Source organism: Dipodomys spectabilis, unplaced genomic scaffold (genome assembly GCF_019054845.1).
Source record: "Dipodomys spectabilis isolate Male_0828 unplaced genomic scaffold, ASM1905484v1 ptg000108l, whole genome shotgun sequence".
Lineage (NCBI taxonomy): Eukaryota > Metazoa > Chordata > Mammalia > Rodentia > Heteromyidae > Dipodomys > Dipodomys spectabilis.
In genome coordinates, this window is record NW_024870785.1 from 5,511,757 (window position 1) to 5,531,361 (window position 19,605).

Here is a 19,605-nt window from a genome sequence, read left to right on the forward strand (position 1 = left end):
TTGTCAGGGGGGCTGGGAAGGTGGCTCAGTGGTAGAGCGCTTGCCTTACATGCCTGAGGCCCTGGGTTCGATTCTCCAGCACCACATAAGCAAAAAGAAAAAAAGCCGGAAGTGGAGCTATGGCTCAAGTGGTAGAGCGCTAGCCTTGAGCTGAAGAACAGCGCCCAGGCCCAGAGTTCAGGCCCCGCGACCAGACCCAAAAGAAAAAAAAAAGATTTGTCAGTATGGGGCTGGGAAGGTGGCTCAGTGGTAGAGCGCTTGCCTTGTATGCATGAGGCCCTGGGTTCGATTCCTCAGCACCACATAAGCAAAAAGAAAAAGCTGGAAGTGGCGCTGTGGCTCAAGTGGTAGAGCGCTAGCCTTGAGCTGAAGAGCTGAAGGACAGCACCCAGGCCCAGGGGTCAGGCCCCACGACTAGACCCATAAAAAAAAAAAAAAAAAAAGATTTGTCAGTATATCTTCAGTAAGATAAAGTCAGAAAGTGAACCAAATGGTAGCTTTCTAAATGTTCATGTCAGTCAGTGACAGTCTGAACCCCTCTACCTTTATGTTAGCTTTTTCCTGTGTTAAATCAGTTTTCCAAGGGGGTCTCATTGTGACATTTCTATACATTGTTAAGGGGGTCTCATTGTGACATTTCTATACATGCATACAATGTATCCTCATCCCCCCTTGCCATTCTCCTTTATTCTACTCACTCTTAAAACAATGTAAACAGTATACACCTTTATAGCTTCCTAACCACAGAAGGGTTATTATCAGTCACATGAAGGCATTTCATTACTCAGCAGTCCTAAACAAGAACATGAGACTTTCCTTCCCAATCAGTTTACTTTCAAAGAACAAAGGACAGTTTACAAGTTAAAGTTGAGTGCTTTCTTTAAAGGACTATTAACCTTGCTTCCCATCAAAGTTAGTTATAAATTGTTTATTTAGTGTTTTCCTCATTTAGAGAATAAACCTGATTAACATGGGTTGTTCTAAAATATTGCAGCTATGATTTCTTAAAGGTAATTTGATTAGTAGAGTTATAAATACAAAAAGGGCGAAGAGATTACCAGAAATAAGACATGATTTTTTTTAACAAAACTTCAGGAAAATCTTGATTATTAAAATCTTACAAGGGTTGCATATACAGTTTTAGCTCTCCAGAGTCTTCTACCAGTAAGGCACCTGCAATAGAGAATTTGCTATTGCAGCCTTGGGAAATACCTTTTGTGTTGTGTTAGTGCTTCTCCAACAAAGCACACTTTGATCAAGATCACAGCACTTGCCTAGCAAGTGTGAGGCCTTACTTTTAAGCCCCAGTATAGGAAAAAAAAAATCACCACATATTTACGTACAGTCTAAATTCCAAGTATAAACTGCCGGCTGAACAGACAGACTGGGATAAAATCCTAAATTCTTGGATTAACCATAACAAGTTTTCATAAAATTAGGACGTGGTAACACAGAGACGGAATGGCACTAACTTTATGGAAGCTCACACATTGAAACGAAACGTAATTCCAAGCTGTGGTGTGGAGCTATTCTGTTACCAGGCAGCACCCCCTCGCTGTATAAATAGCAACTAGCAACTGGTTTCTTAAAGCCAAGCTAATGATGGATGTTGAAGATCATTATTGTCCATTGCCCTATTCATGACTCAAAATGGAAGACTCTGTCTCCTTACTTGAGATAGCCCTGAAAAGGAAGAAAGGTCATTGAGTGAAATGTAATTTCCTGGAGTGTCATCTCCTTTCTGCAGATCTCCTTGACAATGGCCTGAGCCTTTGGCTCAGCCAGAATCCAACAGAGGTTCCCAAGTCAACATCTTGTAAGGTCCCCATGGTCCTGGAGAACATCATGCAAACTTCTTCTTGGTGGCTGTGAATCTCTCCATGTACTAAAAATCACGAAAGAAAAACATATGGGGTATTTTGACATAATTGAAGTCAGGCTATTTGTTACTTAGGTTTTTGTTTTTCTGTTTTTTGTTTTTGGATTTGGTCCATTGTGTACAAAAGCTTGCCTAATTTTAGAGGCAAATGTAAAGCATGTAATTTTTTTTAATTTAATAAGAAACATATTCAAAGGATGTTTTATAGCCAAGGCATCAGTGGTACATGTCTTGTGATCATAGCTACTCAGAAGACTGAAATCAGAGATCAGGTTTGAAGCTAGCCTGGGCAGGAAGTCCATATGAGACTCATCTCCAACTAATCACCAAAATGTCAGAAGTGAAGCTGCGGCTCAAATGAAGCACCACCCTTGCTACCCTTGAATGAAAAAGCTAAGGGAGTGCACCCAGGCTCTGAGTTCAAGCCACAGAACTGACACCACACACACACACACACACACACACACACACACACACACACCACACATACCACACACACACACACCACACATACCACACACACACACACACACACATAATAGATGCCTTAAAATAGCTTTCTATAGAGAAAACCATCTTCACACAAGACCAGGTGGCCAGTTTTTAGAGCCCTCTTCGAATGAGAAAGAGCAAATGTACACATGTGAGTTACCTCTTGAAGAGTACCTAGAAATGCAGGGGCATGGCAATACATACCTTATCATAGCCTTCCAGTTCTCGAAGCTTCTTTATTTCAAAAAGATTCCCTTCCACAGCAAGCAGACAGATCTGGGAATCACTGAGAATGCTCTGTGGAAGCATGCTGAGCTCAAGACAGTTCTCTTCCAGGCGAAGAACTTTAAGGCGAGGGCAGCAAGATATCTTTATTGAGATCTGAGAGATCTGCAGAGACAACAGTGAGCACGATAATGGGAAAATGCATTTTACTAGATTAAAACAACAAAAAGAATCTTGACTTGGTCGTCCTAGTTCTTTCCCACCTCCATTTTCTCACTGCCTACTCTCTGCAGAAGCCTCTGTTACATACCTTCTGTTACTCCTCCTCCACTTTTAAAAATAAGATGCTTTTTTTTTTTTTGAAGGTCAGCATTGGCTTTTTGGAAACAAATATTCTGACAAAAGGGCTGTATGTTCATTAGAGAAACTTTGATACTGTTTAGAGGAAAAAAAGTTGTAAGCTACCACCCAGAAATCATCACTATAAACATTTTGATACATTTGCTGCCAACCTTTTGCAGTATTCATGAATACAAACCACTTTACTGCCATGGTTCTCACTCCCTATTGCATTTCATCTTAACTTGTCCCTTCCTTGAAACCTTTTCCTGTATTAAGCACTTAAGTTTCTATTCTTATCTTTTCTTTCTGACCTATAGCTTCCCTTTTTTGTTTTTGTCCATTATGGGCCTTGAACTCAGGGCCTGGGCACTGTCCCTCAGCTCTTCAACTCAAGGCTAGCACTCTACCTTGAGCCACAGCACCATTTCTGGTTTTCTGAGTGGTTTATTGGAGATAAGAGTCTCACAGATTTTCCTGCCCAGGCTGGCTTTGAACCACAATCCTCAGATCTCAGCCTCCTGAGTAGCTAGGATTACAGGCATGAGCCACCAGCGCCCAGCTTAAAGCTTCCCTTCTTTATGGGTATTTTTCAAAAACAGTCCTTAATTACTTCATTATTTAATCTTTTCTGTTAGCAACCTCATTCATTTTTGTTCATAAGTCATCATGACCTCAAAATCTATACCTAGATTTCCATCTACTCGTCTCTTCCACTTTTCTATCTCCAACTTTCAGCAAAATATTTCCTCCTAGATAACTTCACTACAATCAACTCAGCATGTCTATTCCTAATAGCACTGTTTGCTTACGCCAATACTAAGTAACTGACTCATTCACCTTTGCTGATTAAGTGCTTCCAAGTCTCTCAGTCCCTGATGAGAAGTCTCCCCTCTCCCCATGCTGGGAACTGGGCTTCATTTCATGCATGGCTAGGCAAGTGCTCTATCACTGACCTATGCCCCAAGCCCAAAGTCACCAAGTTTTATAGACTGATCATCCTAGACCATCTAGGAAGGAAATCAATCTCTCTCTCTCTCTCTGTGTCCTCAGTCTGTCTGTCTGTCTCTCCTCTCCCTCTCCCAGTCGCCCTCCTCCCTTCCCCCCATCCAAGATTGGGACTCAAACTCACTATTACATGCTTGCTTTCGCTCATTGGCTGGTTCTCTACCATCCGAGCCACACCTTGAAACCAAACCAAGAACTCGCTAGAAATGCATATGCTTAGATTTCATCCTAGGTTTACTAAATAAGAAAAATTACGTATGAGGTCCAGTGATGATGCAAAACAAGTTCCCAGGGCCTGATAAGCTTCCAGAATAATGGGGAAAAGAAAACATAAAGCTGTCCAACAATAAAATTGACTAGTACCAGAAAGCCTATCACTTAAATGTGCTGTTTTTGTTGATGTTGTTTTGGCAAAAGCAGGATGTAAGTTTAACAAAGATCAAGACAACCTCTGATACCTGACTCTCAGAATCTATGCATTTCTTATTCCCATACTAGATCCCTGGCAAGACTCACTACATGTATAGGGGCATGTTGACATGATCTGAAGAACTTTTAAGATTTGTGGAGCTTTTAGTAAATAATTTTTGAGATTATTTCACCCTGTTTGTTACTCATCCCACTCTTTCCCAAACAGTCTACACTACAAACATACCCAAATTAATTCCATGGCACTTTGGGCATTGAAATTCACTTATAGAATATACATTTCTTATCTTCTCTGACACTGCATGACTACAGTTACGAGGTTATAAAACAATTATAAATTGAAATACATGCTAGTTTTCGAAAAAGCCCTAAGCTTAAGACCTGGTTCTGGTTGAGGTTGAGTTCAATGGCCTGCAGCTCTCCCACTGTGTCAGGTATACTCCGAATTTGGTTTTTAGAGAGATCCACTACATCCAGGTGCCGGAGGCTACAAAGTTGGGGTGGTAGTGCTCCCAGTTGGTTCCCAGAGATACTCAGGGTCTTGAGGGCAGAGAGCTGTCCAAAGGTAGATGGCAGCTCTCTCAAGTGATTGTTGTTCAGGCTTAACGTCTCTAGTTTTTTCAGATTGCATAACTCATCGGGCAGAACAGCTAGCAAAGAAAACATTAAAAAATATAAATCAAAGCTGTAAAAATATCTTTAGTAAAGTTTATAAGCTCTCTGGCAACCTGCATTAATCCTTTAATATATGTAGAATTATTAAAACATGCCGGTTTTATGTTTTGCATTTACCAGTACAGTTACTATTCAAAGGCAAGAGTACCAACAAAATACTGGAGAGCACTTACTTAGATGTCTAATGGGCTCTTTTTTGTGTGTGTAATGGCACAATGGGACAATTTGGGGAAGGCTCTTATTCAATCCTTCCAAATAAGAAAACTTTCGTTTTACATCATATTCCAAAGGCCTTTCAAGTCCAAATTCACCCAGCAGTAATCCTTATAGTACGTAGTCCATCTACGAGGATGGACACCTTCAGGGGTAGAAAGCTTCAAGGACTCTCATACTCTGCATCTTTGCGTCCTCTGAACTGTTTTACAACAACGAAAATGAGCTTGTAAGAGAACACTAACCCTTCCTAACTGCTGATCACGAGGAGCCGACAATACCGAGGCAGCCAAAAAGAAAAAAGGGGGGGGGGGGGGGAAAGCCATACTCAGTTTGTTGTTGTTCAGGGAGAGGCTCTTGAGCAGAGTGAACTTCCCTATCAGCACGGGCGGGAGGCTGTCGATCTTGTTGTTGGACAAGTCGATGGTCCTAAGGTTGCTGCTCAGCTTCTGCAACTCTGAGGGGAACTGGAGAGAGGGAGTTGACCAGCGTGGAGAATCCCTCACCGACAGACCTTCTCACCCCATCTCCCCCCCACCCGGACTCACCTCAGTCAGCCCGCGATCCTTCAGCTGAAACACACCAGTTTTCTGCGCCGTTTCTACGTGAGCGCGGAGGGCACTGTTTCCCATCCTGGCGCCGCGGCTCAGGTCCCTGCGGGAAGGAAGTATGACTGTCACCGTTCCGGGGTCCAGGCCACACGGGCGCCGGGTCAGCTGTCACCTCCTTCCGATCCCAGGATCCCGGGGTGTGGGGAGGCGGAGGGGCGGGGCGGGGGGGCAGCCCAAGAGTGACCAGCAAAGAACGGGCAGGACTACCAAGTCCTGATGCTTCGGTTTGCGTTGTGCTGTGCAGCCGTACAGTGAGCCAGGCGCCTTTGCAGGAGCCGGGGCGGGGTGGGGTGGGGGTGGGTGCGGGAGGGTGGCGGCGCGGGGGGCGGGGGGCGGGGAGGAGGGAAGAACTCGCCGTCTACGGGCTCGGCTGCAGACAGGCGACCCCCGGGAACCCGCGCTCGCCTGGGATGCGCTGCCCGGGCTTCCGCCAGGGCGGGCACGCCCTGTGACGTCATCGAGCGGCGCCGCGCGTTCTCCCCGGCCCCGCCTTCTCTTCACCGTTCCCGGCGCCAGCCCGGGAGGTTCGTTTCAACCGTCATGGCGGTTCCCAACCCGTGGGACCCGGCCAGCGCGTCCAACGCAGCTGGCCTGCTGCTGAACCAGTTGGTGACTTCAGGGATGGTCACTGAGGTGCGGGTGAAGGCGGCGATGGCGTCGTCAACGGGGCGCCTCCGGTGGCGACAGAATTGGGCTGTGAGGTGGTGGTGGGGGCCGTGGGAGGGGTGGGGGGGTCCGGGCCGGGCCGCTGGGCTGGGGCCGAGGGGACGGAGCCGCTGGCGGGCAGCTGCCGGAACCTTTCTGACGAAGGTTCCTTTGAAAGCGAGGATCTGAGGGGATGGCGTTTCGGCTAGATTAGACTGTTTATTTTTCGGTCCGTCGTGGGGTTTGAACTCGGGGCCTGCGCGCTGTCCCTCAGCTCTTCAGCTCAAGGCGAGCACTCTACCACTTGAGCCACAGCGACACTTCCGGCTTTTTCTGCTTATGTGGTGCTGAGGAATCGAACCCAAGGCCTCATGCATGCAAGGCAAGCGCTCTACCACTGAGCCAGAGATGAGGATCGAACTCAGGGCCTTGCACTTGCCAAGCAAGTGCTCTTCCACTGGACTAAGCCTCCAGCCCCTGCTTAGAGTTGTTTTTTTTTTTTTTTTTTTAAAGATTATTGTTATTATAGTGGTGATGTACAGAGGGGTTACAGTTACCTAAATCAGGTAAAGAGTACATTGCCATCTGGACAACGTCAACTCTTCCCTTGCTCTCTCTAAGAGCATCTTTTAAAGGTAAAAAAGAAGAAGAAGAAAGGATACTAGAGGAAAAAGATGCAGAAGACTGGAACGTAAATAGAGACACGTTAATTGTGAGGAGAGAAAAAAGATTAGCTGCAGAGGTGACAGTTTTAGGGTGGGGAAGGAATTTTGGTATAAAGAGAAAACAGAATAGTTTAAAAGGTAAACTCATCTGCAGAAATTAGCAATGATTTATAGAAATGTATAATTATATATTTGTACAAAATTCGTTAGAGACTTCTAATACCTTAAGGCATTTTTGAGGGAGGGCTGCTGATACCATGCTGAGGACTCTTGCTTGGTAGGTTGGTTTGTTTCATCAGCTAACACTCTGCCATGTTAGACATGCCTACAACTCCTTCTGGTTTTTTGCTAGTTATTTTGTGTTTTGCTGGTTATTTTGGAGGTAAGGGTCTCGTGAACATTTCTGTCTAGGCTGGCTTTGCACTTTGATCATCATAAACCTCTGGCACCCAGCCACAGCAAGGCTTTTTTATTTTAATTTTTTTTTTTTTTGTCGGTCGTGGGGCTTGAACTCTGGGCATGGGCGCTGTCCCTCAGCTCTTCAGCTCAAGGTGAGCACTCTACCACTTGAGCTACAGCGCCACTTCCGGTTTTCTGGTGGTTTATTGGAGATAGGAGTCTCACGGTCTCTCCTGCCCGGGCTGGCTTTGAAACGGGATCCTCAGATCTCAGCCTCCTGAGTAGCTAGGATTACAGGCGTGAGCCACCAGCCCCCGGCTTTAATTTTTTTTTTAAATGCTGTTCCTGGGGTTTGAACTCAGAGCATGGGAGCTCCCTTGAGCTGTTTTGCTCAAGGCTTAAGCCACAGTTCTACTTCTGGCTTCTATAAATTAAGAAACTAAAACCTAATAAGCAGAGTCAAGAGGATGAAACCAAGGGATGAAGAAGGTTATATTTGTATTTTGAAACAACCTGCAACATAAAATACCAGTGTAACTCAGATCAATAAGGATGAGAAATTTTTGTTTTATATTATTTATTTATTTTTGGCCAGTCTTGGGGCTTGAACTCAGGGCCTGGACATCTGTCCCTAAGCCTCTCTGGGCTCAGACCACTGTACCACTTGAACCACAGCGCCACTTCTGGCCTTTTCTGTTTATGTGGTACTGAGGAATCGAACCCAGGGCTTTATGCATGCTAGGCAAGCACACTACCTCTAGGCCACATTCACAGCCCAAGGATGAGATTTTTTTTTTTTTTGGCTGGTCGTGGGGCTTGAACTCTGGGCTTGGGCGCTGTCCCTCAGCTCTTCAGCTCAAGGCGAGTGCTCTACCGTTTGAGCCACAGGGTCACTTCCAGTTTTCTAGTGGTTTATTGGAGATAAGAATCTCACAGACTTCCCTGCCTGGGCTGGCTTTGAACCATGATCCTCAGATCTCAGCCTCCTGAGTAGCTAGGATTACAGCCATGAGCCACCATCGCCCAGCTAAGGATGAGAAATTTTAAAAGGAGTAGCTTTTACAGAAAACACAAACATTAATTTATACAAGACAGTAAATATGAACAAAGACAGAGTGATTGATTCATATGTAATTTATATCATCTGATTAATCAAGTAAATAATTCCACAGGAGGGAGAAGTGTTGCATTTTACCTCCAGGAAGGTCAGAGAAACTTCTAGGTCATTTGGAAGGACAGAGGTAATTCTTTCACAACCTCAGCCTTCAAAAGTCCTCCCATAAGCTATCAGTAATACAAACCTTTTGTGCATTGTACTTTAGGAAATAGTACAAAATGATTCTTTTTTGTTTTTTCTTTCTTTCTTTTCTTTTTGCCAATCCCAGGGCTTGAACTGTGGTCCTGGGAACTGTCCCTGAACCTCTTTGTGCTCAAAGCTAGCGCTCTACCACTTGAGCCACAGTGCCACTTCTAGTCTTTTCTGGGTAATTTATTGGAGACAAGATTCTCACAGACTTTCCCGCATGGGCTGGCTTTGAACTGGGATCCTCAAATCTCAGCCTCCTGAGTAGCTAGGATTATAGGTATGAGCCACCAGTATCTGGCTTTCTTGTTATTTCTTTTTAAAATACTAGAGCAAGAGATTTGTAACAGTGAAAGATTCTAAAAACATGATATATGCATAGCTACTGTTTTGCTCTGTTCTTCATGTTTGTGGGCATTGTTGAGTGTAAAGTCCTTTAAAACCCTGGCCATACTATCCCAGTGTTCACAGAAACTTTTTTGATATACTGCTGTTTTCTCTGTTTACCAATAGGAAATGTTAAATATGTCCAAGAAAACAGCTCCTTGCTTTGAGAATTTCTCCAGATTACAGCAGATCAATAATATTCAAGCTGAAATCTACCAGGTAAGTTATGTTGATCTGTTTTCTTTTTACTTCTTCTATTTTTTAATTTTCTATTTTTTATTTTTGGGTCCGGTCGTGGGGCCTGAACTCTGGGCCTGGGCGCTGTCAGCTCTTCAGCTCAAGGCTAGCATTCTACCACTTGAGCCACAGCGCCACTTCCGGCTTTTTTTCTTTTTTGCTTATGTGGTGCTGGGGAATCAAACCCAGGGCCTCATGCATGCAAGGTGAACGCTCTACCACTGATCCACCTTCCCAGCCCTTTCTTTTTACTTCTACAGAGAAAAAAAAAAATCTTACAGGTTGACCCATTGTAACAATGAGAAGTACAAGACATTCTTGAAAACCAACTTTAGAACTTGGGTGGGGGAGGGAGGGAGGAGTTGGGGAGGTGGGGAGGAAAGGGATAGTAGGGGAAAAACAAAGGAGAAGGTAACAATGCTCAATAGAAAATGTATTTATTATCTTACTCATGTTAACTGTAACCCCTCTGTACAGTATTTTTATAATAAAAAATATTTAAAAACCTTAGGCTGGGGTATATATATAGTTCAGCAGAAGTGCAAGTGCTTATTATATGCAGGGACCTGGCTTTAATTCCAGCACCAAAATAAAACTAAAACATTGATTTAAACATAATTCCCTTGCTCTTAGAACAGTGTCTAACATGTAGCTGGATAGAGGTTTATTGTAGTAGTTTCAAGTAGTAGTGAATTGTTGTAAGGATAACTACAATGGAACTATAGGAGAACAGGAATAACAGAATGAAAATTTCAATAAATAACCCAGGCCATTGCACAAATCATCCTTCTGCTTTCTACTTCAGGAATGATATAACATGTTTTTTGGGGGCTGGGAATGTGGCTGAGTGGTAGAGGGCTTTCCTAGCATGCATGAAACCCTGGGTTCGATTCCTTAATACCACATAAACAGAAAAAGCCAGAAGTGGCACTGTGGCTCAAGTGGTAGAGTGCTAGACTTGAGCAAAAGAAGCTCAGGGACACTGCCCAGACTCTTAGTTCAAGCCCCAGGACTGACTAAATAAATAAATTAATTAATTAAAGTGTTGTTAGTTTAAAGACTGTCCATTTTATCAGTATTTAAGCCTTTAACTGCAGGGTACTTTCCAGGTAGAGCTAATGTTAGTTTTGTTTCTACTGTAGAAAAGCCTGGAAATTGAGCTTCTGGAACTAGAAAAAGAGTCAGCAGACGTTATTCATCCTTTCTATTTGAGTAAGTGATTTATTTAAGTGGGTAAGCTTGGAAATACAACTTCTTGGATTATTATAAATAAGCACCAGGCAGTAAGATTTTGATGTGTCATAATTTTTCTGAGTTAGGTCCCATAACTAACCAAAGTCTTCTGTTTAACTTCACTAGTGCAGATAGCATAGACAATGATCTAAATTAGCTCCGGGGCTAGGAAAGTGACTCAGTGGTAGAGGGCTTGCCTTGCATGCATGAGGCCCTGGGTTCGATTCCTCAGCACCACATAAGCAAAAAAGAAAAAAAGCTGGAAGTGGCGCTGTGGCTCAAGTGGTAGAGCGTTAGCATTGAGCTGAAGAGCTGAGGGACAGCGCCCAGGCCCAGAGTTCAGGACCCATGACTGGACCCAAAAACAAACAAAAACAAAACGAAACAAAACTAAATTAGCTCCTGTAGTCTGCTTTCTGTTGCTATAACGCAGCATATGATACTGGCTAAAGTAAACAGTAGAAAACTTTGTTTAGTGCACAGTTTGATAGATCTCAAGACACGGCATTGACTTTTGGCTATAGTGAGGACTTTGTGGTCCATGCCATCACAATGGTAGAACATTTGGCAAGAAGTAAAGATCCCATGGCAAAAGAGATTCAGGGAGCCGGGCCCCAGTGGCTCACGCCTGTAATCCTAGCTACTCAGGAGGCTGAGATCTGAGGATCGCGGTTCAAAGCCACCCCAGGCAGGAAAGTCCGTGAGACTCTTATCTCTAAAAAATCACTAGAAAACCGGAAGTGGTGCTGTGGCTTAAGTGGTAGACTGCTCACCTTGAGCTGAAGAGTGCAGGGACAGCACTCAGGCCCAGAGTTCAAGTCCCACAATCGACCAAAAAAAAAAAAAAGATTCAGGGGTCAGGATTATTCTTTTAAGACAACCCATCCAAGAGAACTAAATACTAACCAGAATCCCAAGAGAACTATGTTAAGTACTTCTTACCATGGATCTCCTAAAGACTTTATACCACCTTCCAATGGGGGACAACTTTAACTTCCACCATGGAATTTACTGCAGGAATCCGAATTCCCACAGACCCATTACAGTTCACTCTTTGTCTCATACATTCCTCAATCTTGAGGAATTTAAGATGCTGTGTTACCTGGCTATTTATATTTAGGTTGGTGTGCACATTCTGTCAAGCTTACCAGAAGCATATAAACTTACATGCCTGTACCTCCGAGATACCCTGAGCAGAATTCAAGTAGAAGCCAATGTTGGAAGGTACCTAAGCTCCACCTAAGTAAAAGGATAGGTAACATGTATTGGAACCCCTTTTGTATGGTCTTTTCAGTTCCAGTTAGTTTTTGGTAGTACATTCCAGTCTCTGAAGTCATGGCTGGTCTTTGGTCCCTTGTGGTGGGAATGAACATGCCTTTGCTGTCAGTCTAATTGCATAAATAGGGGGGGGATAGACAGTATAAGCAAAGGCTCCCTTCCCTCCTCCCTCTCACCCCTTCAGACCTGGGAACTGTCCCTGAGCTTCTTTTGCTCAAGGCTAGCACTCTACCACTTGAGCCACAGCTCCACTTCTGGCTTTTTGGTTAATTGGAGATAAGATTCTCCTGGACTTTCTTTCCCAGGTGGATTTTGGACTGTGATCAGTTCTTAAGCTACCAGCACCTGGCAAGATTATGTTTTTTAATGTTCCTAGTAAATAATGTTAAGAGGAGGATAGGAAAAGTAAGTAATAGGATAGGATAGCTGTCAGATAGAAGAAACTTTATGTGAAGAATGTGGCTCTGGCTATAATCATTGAATGAGATGTAGGAGGCGCAAGAAGAATTTAGCACTAGATTTGATTGTCAGCAGGAAAGAGAAAGTAGTTGAAAATGAATATTATTATAACATCTGGCCAAGAGGAGCTATTTAGAAGAGAAATTATGGAGTTTTATTTTATTTACTTTTTTTTAAGGTGGAGTTTTAGTTCTGTTGCCCAGGCTGGTTTCAAACTCCTGACCTCAGGTGATCTTCTGCCTCAGACTCCAAGTGCTGAAATTACAACTTGTGCCACCATACTTGGCTTGAGATTAATTTTTTTTTTTTTTGGGGGGCGGGGGTCCGGTCGTGGGGCCTGAACTCTGGGCCTGGGCGCTGTTCCTCAGCTCTTCAACTCAAGGAGAGCGCTCTACCACTTGAGCCACAGCACCACTTCCGGCTTTTTTCTTTTTTCTTATGTGGTGCTGAGGAATTGAACCCAGGGCCTCATGCATGCAAGGCAAGCGCTCTACCACTGAGCCACCTTCCCAGCCTGTGATTAATTTTTGATGTTGGTATTGCCAAATCAAAGAAGAAATTAGTGACTTTAATTTCTGTTGTTGACTGTAGCTCAAAAGTGTCAGACTCTGCAAAGCATGAATAGCCATTTAGAAGCTGTGCTAAAAGAGAAGAGGTCCCTGAGGCAAAGACTGCTGAAGCCCATGTGCCAGGAAAACTTACCTCTGGAAGCTGTTTATCACAGGTTGGACGGAGAAGTAGAAATGCATTTTCTGAGGGTAGTTTTGGTTTACACTAGTAGTTGTTTTGTAACATGATTCATGAAGCAATGTATTTATTATTGGTTGTATTTGTTTACAGTATTAATGTCAATACATTAAAGGTGAAAGAAAATCCTTTACTTTAAAATCATTATAGTTAGTCAGGCTCTGGTGGCTCACACCTGTAGTCCTAGCTACTGAGGAGGCTGAGATCTGAGGATCACGGTTCAAAGCCAACCTGGGCAGAAAAGTCCGTGAAACTCTTACCTCCAATTAACCACTAGAAAACTGGAAGTGGTGCTCTGGCTCAAGCAGCACAGTGCTCGCCTTGAGCTGAAGAGCTGAGGGACAGCGCCCAAGCCCAGAGTTCAAGCCCCATGACCAACAAAAAAAAATCATTATAGTTATAGAGGAGTTATAAATTGCAGTTTTAGTGAAAAAAAAGTAGATACATAACGTAGCAAGGTACGTAGGTGTAGACTTTTTTGTAAATTTATTATTAAATTGATATTGCCTCTATATATAAATTGTGTTGAAAGTGTTTAATATGGACAGATGAAAACAGTTTTGATTAAGACAGGAAAAAACCCAGGGTTCTAGTCTCATCTCTGTGGCTTATTTGCCTCAAAGTCTTGTACAGATAATTTAAATTTTGCCTTAATTTCCTAGTCCAAAGGATGGAAATGGTTTGTATTGCTGTTTCTCCAAGGAGCATTGCAAATATTAAAGTGTAGATTATTATTAAAAATAATGAAGGAAAGGCTGAGAATGTGGCTTAGTGGTAAAGTGCTTGCTTAGCATGCAGAAAGCCCTGGGTTTGATTCCTCAGTACCATATAAACTGAAAAGGCTGGAAGTGGTGCTGTGGCTGAAGTGGTAGAGCTCTAGCCATGCGCAGAGAGGCTCAGGGACAGTGCTCAGGCCCTGAGTTCAAGGCCCATGACCAGCAAAATAATAATAATAATGAAGGAAGCATTTGGGCATATGATTGCTTTTTCTACCACTGCTTCATTAGCTGCCTTGGTAACAAATCAGTATCTTTTGTTTTTGTGGTATCAGGGCTTAAACTCAGGGCTCTAGCTTGGCTTGTGCAGCTGGGCTCTACCACTTGGAGTTATGCCTCCAACCCCTGCTTTTTGGAGATGGAGTCTCTTAGACTTTTCTGCCCAGGCTGGATTTGAACTGCAATCCACTGTATCTCAGCCTCTTTGGTAGCAAGGATTATGGGTGTGGGCCAACAGTACCTCTCTTTTTTTGGCCAGTCCTAAGGATTGAACTCTGGGCATGGGCACTGTCCCTAAGCTTCTTTTGCTCAAGACTAGTGCTTTACCACTTGAGCTTCAGCACCACTTCTGGCTTTTTCTGTGTATGTGGTGCTGAGGAATGGAACCCAGGGCTTCATGCATGCTAGGCAAGCACTCTACCACTGAGCCACCTTCCTAGCCCACAACAGTATCAAAGTGTCAGGAATAGATTTTGTTTTTTATTTATTTAAAAATTTTAAATATAGTTTAATTTTTTTTTTTTTTTTTGCCAGTCTTGAGGCTTAAACTCTGGGCCTGGTCACTGTCACTGAGCTCCATTTTCTCAGAGTTAGCACTCTACCACTTGAGCCACTGTGCCACTCCTGCCTTCTTTTTTCTTTTTCATTTTATTTTGTTGTAAAGATGCTATACAGAGGGGTTACAGTTATATGACTCTTCTCCCATTTTCTGTGATTTAATTGGAGCTAATCTCACAGACTTTCCTGCCTAGGCTGGCTTCAAACTGCAGTCCTCATATCTCAGCCTCCTGAATATCTAGGATTATAGGTGTAAACCATGTAAGCCACCAATGCCTGGCTGCTTTTGATTTTTAATTTTAACAAGGATTTATTTTAGTGTAACATGTTAATATAGAGACAAGTAGAAAAAGAGACTCCACGAGACTCTTTTCTTTCTTTTTTTTGGGGGGCGGGGTGGGGGGGATCCAGTCGTGGGGCCTGAACTCTGGGCCTGGGCGCTGTCCCTCAGTTCTTCAGCTCAAGGCTAGTGCTCTACCCACTTGAGCAACAATGCCACTTCTGGCTTTTTTCTTTGTGCTTATGTGGTGCTGAGGAATCGAACCCAGGGCCTCAGGCATGCAAGGCAAACGCTCTACCACTGAGCCACCTTCCCAGCCCCCAGAGAACAATCTTTATCACTGATTATTTCCATGAATGCAATAAACCTACTGACTCATTTGGTTGATTATAATCCATTTATTTCAAATTAAGAGTTCTATAATGATTCCGGCATGAGCCTGTAATCCTAGCTACTCAGGAGGCTGAGATTCAAGGATCTCAGTTTGAAGACAGCCTGGACAGGAAAGGAAAATAAAAAATAAGAATCCTGGGCTGGGAATGTGGGTTAATGGTAGAGTGCTTGCCTACGGTGCTTGAAGCTCTGGGTTTAATTCCTCAGTATCACATAAACAGAGAAAGCAGAAGTGGTGCTGTGGCTTAAGTGATAGAGCTCTAGCCTTGAGCAAAAGAAGCTCAAGGACGGTGCCCAGGCCCTGATTCTAGCCCCAGGACTGCCCCCCCCCCCAAAAAAAAAATCCTAATTAAAGTTAGAAAAGAAAGGAATCATAACTAAAGCAAAATTTTATCTTCTTTTTTCAGACACATGGTATGTTTGCTGGAATTGGCTGTGACTTTTATTGAGAAACTGGAAACCCATCTTGAAATAATTAGAAATATTCCTCATTTAGATGCAAATCTAAAGAAAATGGTGAGTGTTGATCTAGGTATCTTTAGTTCTCTTGAAGCTAGACTCTCAGATATAGTTTCCTTGCTTAAGTTCTTTGTGTGTGTGGAGGTGGAGGGTGCTGGGGATCACACCCAACGCCTAGGAAAGAAGTCTACCACTGAGCTATGTAACTACAGTCCTTGGGTTTTTTTTTTGAGACAAGGTCTCACTGTGTAACCCAAAATAGAATTAAACTCATAATCCTCCTGTCTTCATCTCTGGAGTGTTAGCCTTTACAGGCATGTATCACTATACCTAGCTCTCGCTTAACAATTTTTTTCTGGTCATGGGGCTTGAACTCAGAGCCTGGGATGCTATTCCTGAGGCTCTTTTCTCAAGGCTAATGCTCTACCATTTTGAGCCACTGTACCACTTCTGGTTTTCTGTTGGCTAATCAGAGATAAAAATCTCAGACTTTCCTGCCTGGGTTGACTTTGAACTACATTCCTCAGATCTCAGCCTCCTAAGCAGCGAGGATTACAGGTGTGAGCCATGCCCACCTGGCTTATTTAGCTTTTTAATGATTAATACTATGGCTAATTAATTTTTAAAATCAGAAGAGGGCTTTTTTTTTTTTTTTTGTCAGTCATGGGGCTTGAACTCAGTGCCTGGGCGCTATCCCTGAGATTTTTTTGCTGAAGGTAGTGTTCTACCACTTGAGTCTCATGGCCTTTCCTACCCAGGCTGGTTTAGTGCTGGCTTAGAACCTCGACCCTCAGATCTTAGCCTCCTGAGTAGCTAGGATTGTAAGTGTGAGCCACTAGCTCCTGGCAGAAACAGAGTTTCAAACTCTATATTTTTATTATCTTTAAATAGTTGTAGAAAAGGGTTTCAATTCACCATTTGTGATATGATAATGAAATAATGATAAATAAGATTTCTCTCTTCTTTTTCTTTCTAATGTTACAGAGCCAGGCTTTAGCCAAGATGGACATTTTGGTGAATGAGACAGAAGAACTTGCAGAAAATATACTCAAATGGCGAGAAAAACAAAAGGAAGTTTCCTTGAGTATCCCCAAAGTACTAGCTGAAGAAAATCATCTTCATAAACATGGCTTTATACTATCTTGTACTTCTAAAGTTCATGCTCAAAGTATTGATACCAAGTGATTATCCACTTTATTTTTGCTGAATTGTATATAGTCATACAAGGTCAATTTCTAGTTAACTGTGACATGGATATTTATAGAATTTGCTGATGGAAATATTGGAATACCAAGATTTAGGTTCATTTTGTTTTTTCTATATGTTTATATTCTGTTCTTCAGTAATGGAGATCTAACTTAGTTATGATAATTAAAAAGTAAATTAACCATTGCCCAGGAGGTATTTTTCTTGTCTTTTTTATGGATGATTTATTTATTTATCTTTAAGTAGTTATACACAGGAGTTGCCATTTAACAAAGTAGTTTATGAATATAATGCATCTAGGTCGATGTTTCACCCATCCCTCCTACCCACCCATTCCCTCTTACTCTTTTCAGTTTTGTAAGATATACACTTGAATTTTTAATCAGTATCTTAAAAGTAGCCTAAAGGGACATCCTAATGTGACTTTGACTTCCTTTCTTAGTGTCTCAGTTGTGATTGCAAAAATATATTTCAGTTGTTTTTTTTTTTTGTCTGTTGTGGGGCTTGAACTCTGGGCCAGGGCACTGTCCCTCAGCTCTTCAGCTCAAGGCTAGTGCCCTACCACTTGAGCCACAGCGCCACTTCCGGCTTTTTTCTTTTTGCTTATGTGGTGCTGAGGAATCGAACCCAGGGCTTCATGCATGCAAGGCACGCGCTCTACCACTGAGTTCCCAGCCCTATATTTCAACTTTTTATGTGAGTTACTTTTTTTTTTTGTCAGTCATGGGGCTTGAACTTTGGGCCTTGGCACTGTACCTCAGCTCAAGGTGGAACACTCTACCACTTGAGCCACAGATCCACTTCCAGTTTTCTGGTTTATTAGAGATAAGAGTCTCGCAGACTTTACTGCCCAGGCTGGCTTTGAACTGTGATCCTCAGATCTCAGCTTCCTGAGTAACCAGGATTATAGCCGTGAGCCACCGGCATCCAGCTGTCTTTTTTTTTTTTTTTTTAAGTGCATGTTTCTGAATCTGAAGCAATTCCCAAAATTTAAAAATGCTTATGGTGGTTTTTTCTGTGGGAATGACACTCAGTGTACAGAGAATAATATAGTAGGCCTAATGTCCTTTAAAGAGCCTGTTTACAGGATCAGTCCTTCTCTGACACATATGGGAACTTAGATAGCAGGAGAATCCCTCATTCTCACTGGGAAGTTGTTCAAAGTGTGCAAGCCCTTTGCACATTTACTTTCCTTCTAGAAATGTAGAATTTGGGTGCATGTTAGGTAAAAGGTACCTATATGACTAGTCCTTAAAAATCCTGGGCAGTGCATCTCCAACTAAGCTTTCTTTGATTGGAACATTTCATACTTTGGAGACTGAAGCATGTCTGTATGATTGTACTGGCAAGAAGACTAGAACTGTACTGCAAGAAGACTAGAACATTTTCCCCAGATTTTGCCCTATACCTTTTCTCTTTGTTATTTTTCATGTGTTGTTTGCTTGTTTTAGTGGTGCTGGAGAGTAAGTCCAGTGCCTTTTGCATACAGGGTATCCCTTCTATCAATGAACTACATCCACTGGCCCTTTTTGTTTATTGCTAGGAAGGCTCAGGACCTCATGCTTGCTAGGGAAGTGCTTTACCTCTGAGTTATGCCCAATCCATGCTTCACTGCTACCGTCATGATACTCCTTCTGTCACTATATTCTATCTAAACTGGCTTCTTTCATATTCCCTTAAAGTTTCTGCTGTTTGTTTTTTTCCATTTGAGATAAGGTCTGGTAGGTAACTCACACTGGCCTTGAAGTCATGATCCCCTTGCTTCCTGAGTGTTGAAATTACAGTTGACTGCCACACCAAGTTGTGTGGCAATTCTTTGCATCCTGTGTATTTTTCCGGCATCATTCAAATTTTCATTGAGGATTCTCCTGATCATACTGAAAATTTCATAACCCTCTTTTGCTTGTTTTCTATTCCCTTTTCCACTCTTTTCTCCTTAGCTAATCTGGTAGACATTTGAAGTTGTTTTACTTTTATCATTAGTTTCTCTCACCCAGCTCCATGAGGTTTTGCTTAATTTCTATGAGCTTAGAGTAATGCCTGTTTTAATAGGAGCTTACTTTCGAAATACAAGTTAAATTAACTGAGTACCTTCATTACTTCACTTTTTTTGTTGTTTTTTTTGGCCACTCCTGGAGTTTGAGCCCTGTCCCTGAGCTTCTTTTTGCTCAAGGCTAGCATTCTACTACTTGCAGCTTTTCCTGTTTATGTGGTACTGAGGAATCAAGCCCAGGGCTTCATGCATACTAGGCAAGTCACATCCTCAGTCCTATTACTTCACTTTCTTGATGTCAATTCACATGCCACCCTATCAGTGAGGGCTTTCCTGAAGTTCAACTTTGCCTACATACATGGAGATCATTACTATATTACCTTTCTCTGATTTTTATTTTCCATTACTCATAGCACCATTTGGCAATGTTACATTTTTAGGGATGTCTCCTTTCCCCTCTGCATAGATTCTAATTTCCATGGAGGCAGAGACTTAGA

General features: G+C 42.7%; 2 protein-coding genes across 6 annotated transcripts; one reads left to right on the forward strand and one right to left on the reverse strand.

Annotated features, from left to right (window-relative positions):
- Window positions 1–755: 755 nt before the first annotated feature.
- Window positions 756–6,344, reverse strand: Lrrc57 (leucine rich repeat containing 57). Of its 4 annotated transcripts, XM_042687933.1 has the most exons (7): window positions 6,040–6,069; window positions 5,984–6,009; window positions 5,809–5,914; window positions 5,589–5,727; window positions 4,754–5,022; window positions 2,576–2,761; window positions 756–1,885 (listed from the first exon to the last, which is right to left on the reverse strand). In XM_042687933.1, the coding sequence occupies exons 3-7, from the start codon at window positions 5,890–5,892 to the stop codon at window positions 1,844–1,846; spliced, it is 720 nt and encodes a 239-aa protein (XP_042543867.1). In that variant the 5' UTR covers window positions 5,893–5,914; window positions 5,984–6,009; window positions 6,040–6,069; the 3' UTR covers window positions 756–1,843. The 4 variants fall into 4 exon arrangements, with proteins under 4 accessions (XP_042543867.1, XP_042543868.1, XP_042543865.1 ...); XM_042687934.1 differs by lacking the exons at window positions 5,984–6,009; window positions 6,040–6,069 and adding an exon at window positions 6,257–6,344 and having other exon boundaries at window positions 5,809–5,933; XM_042687931.1 differs by lacking the exons at window positions 5,984–6,009; window positions 6,040–6,069 and adding an exon at window positions 6,227–6,300.
- A 10-nt stretch (window positions 6,345–6,354) lies between these two features.
- Haus2 (HAUS augmin like complex subunit 2) lies at window positions 6,355–17,301 on the forward strand. 2 transcript variants are annotated; one of them, XM_042687935.1, is made up of 6 exons: window positions 6,355–6,504; window positions 9,397–9,489; window positions 10,650–10,719; window positions 13,069–13,201; window positions 15,858–15,966; window positions 16,894–17,301. In XM_042687935.1, exons 1-6 carry the CDS (start codon window positions 6,412–6,414, stop codon window positions 17,092–17,094), a joined length of 699 nt encoding a protein of 232 aa, XP_042543869.1. In that variant the 5' UTR covers window positions 6,355–6,411; the 3' UTR covers window positions 17,095–17,301. The 2 variants fall into 2 exon arrangements, with proteins under 2 accessions (XP_042543869.1, XP_042543870.1); XM_042687936.1 differs by lacking the exons at window positions 6,355–6,504; window positions 9,397–9,489; window positions 13,069–13,201.
- The last annotated feature ends 2,304 nt before the right edge of the window (window positions 17,302–19,605 follow it).

What these genes read in the sequence shown, in the direction of transcription:
- Lrrc57 (XM_042687934.1), bottom strand. Translation starts at nt 6,329, where the DNA reads ATGACGTCACAGGGCGTGCCCGCCCTGGCGGAAGCCCGGGCAGCGCAT. An exon ending in TCAACCTCAACCAGAACCAG is followed by an intron (nt 2,762 to 4,753) that starts GTCTTAAGCTTA and finishes TTGTCTCTGCAG; the next exon opens with ATCTCTCAGATCTCAATAAA. An exon ending in AACTGGAAGGCTATGATAAG is followed by an intron (nt 1,886 to 2,575) that starts GTATGTATTGCC and finishes CGTGATTTTTAG; the next exon opens with TACATGGAGAGATTCACAGC.
- Haus2 (XM_042687935.1), top strand. Translation starts at nt 6,412, where the DNA reads ATGGCGGTTCCCAACCCGTGGGACCCGGCCAGCGCGTCCAACGCAGCT. An exon ending in CTTCAGGGATGGTCACTGAG is followed by an intron (nt 6,505 to 9,396) that starts GTGCGGGTGAAG and finishes GTTTACCAATAG; the next exon opens with GAAATGTTAAATATGTCCAA. An exon ending in CTGGAAGCTGTTTATCACAG is followed by an intron (nt 13,202 to 15,857) that starts GTTGGACGGAGA and finishes TTCTTTTTTCAG; the next exon opens with ACACATGGTATGTTTGCTGG.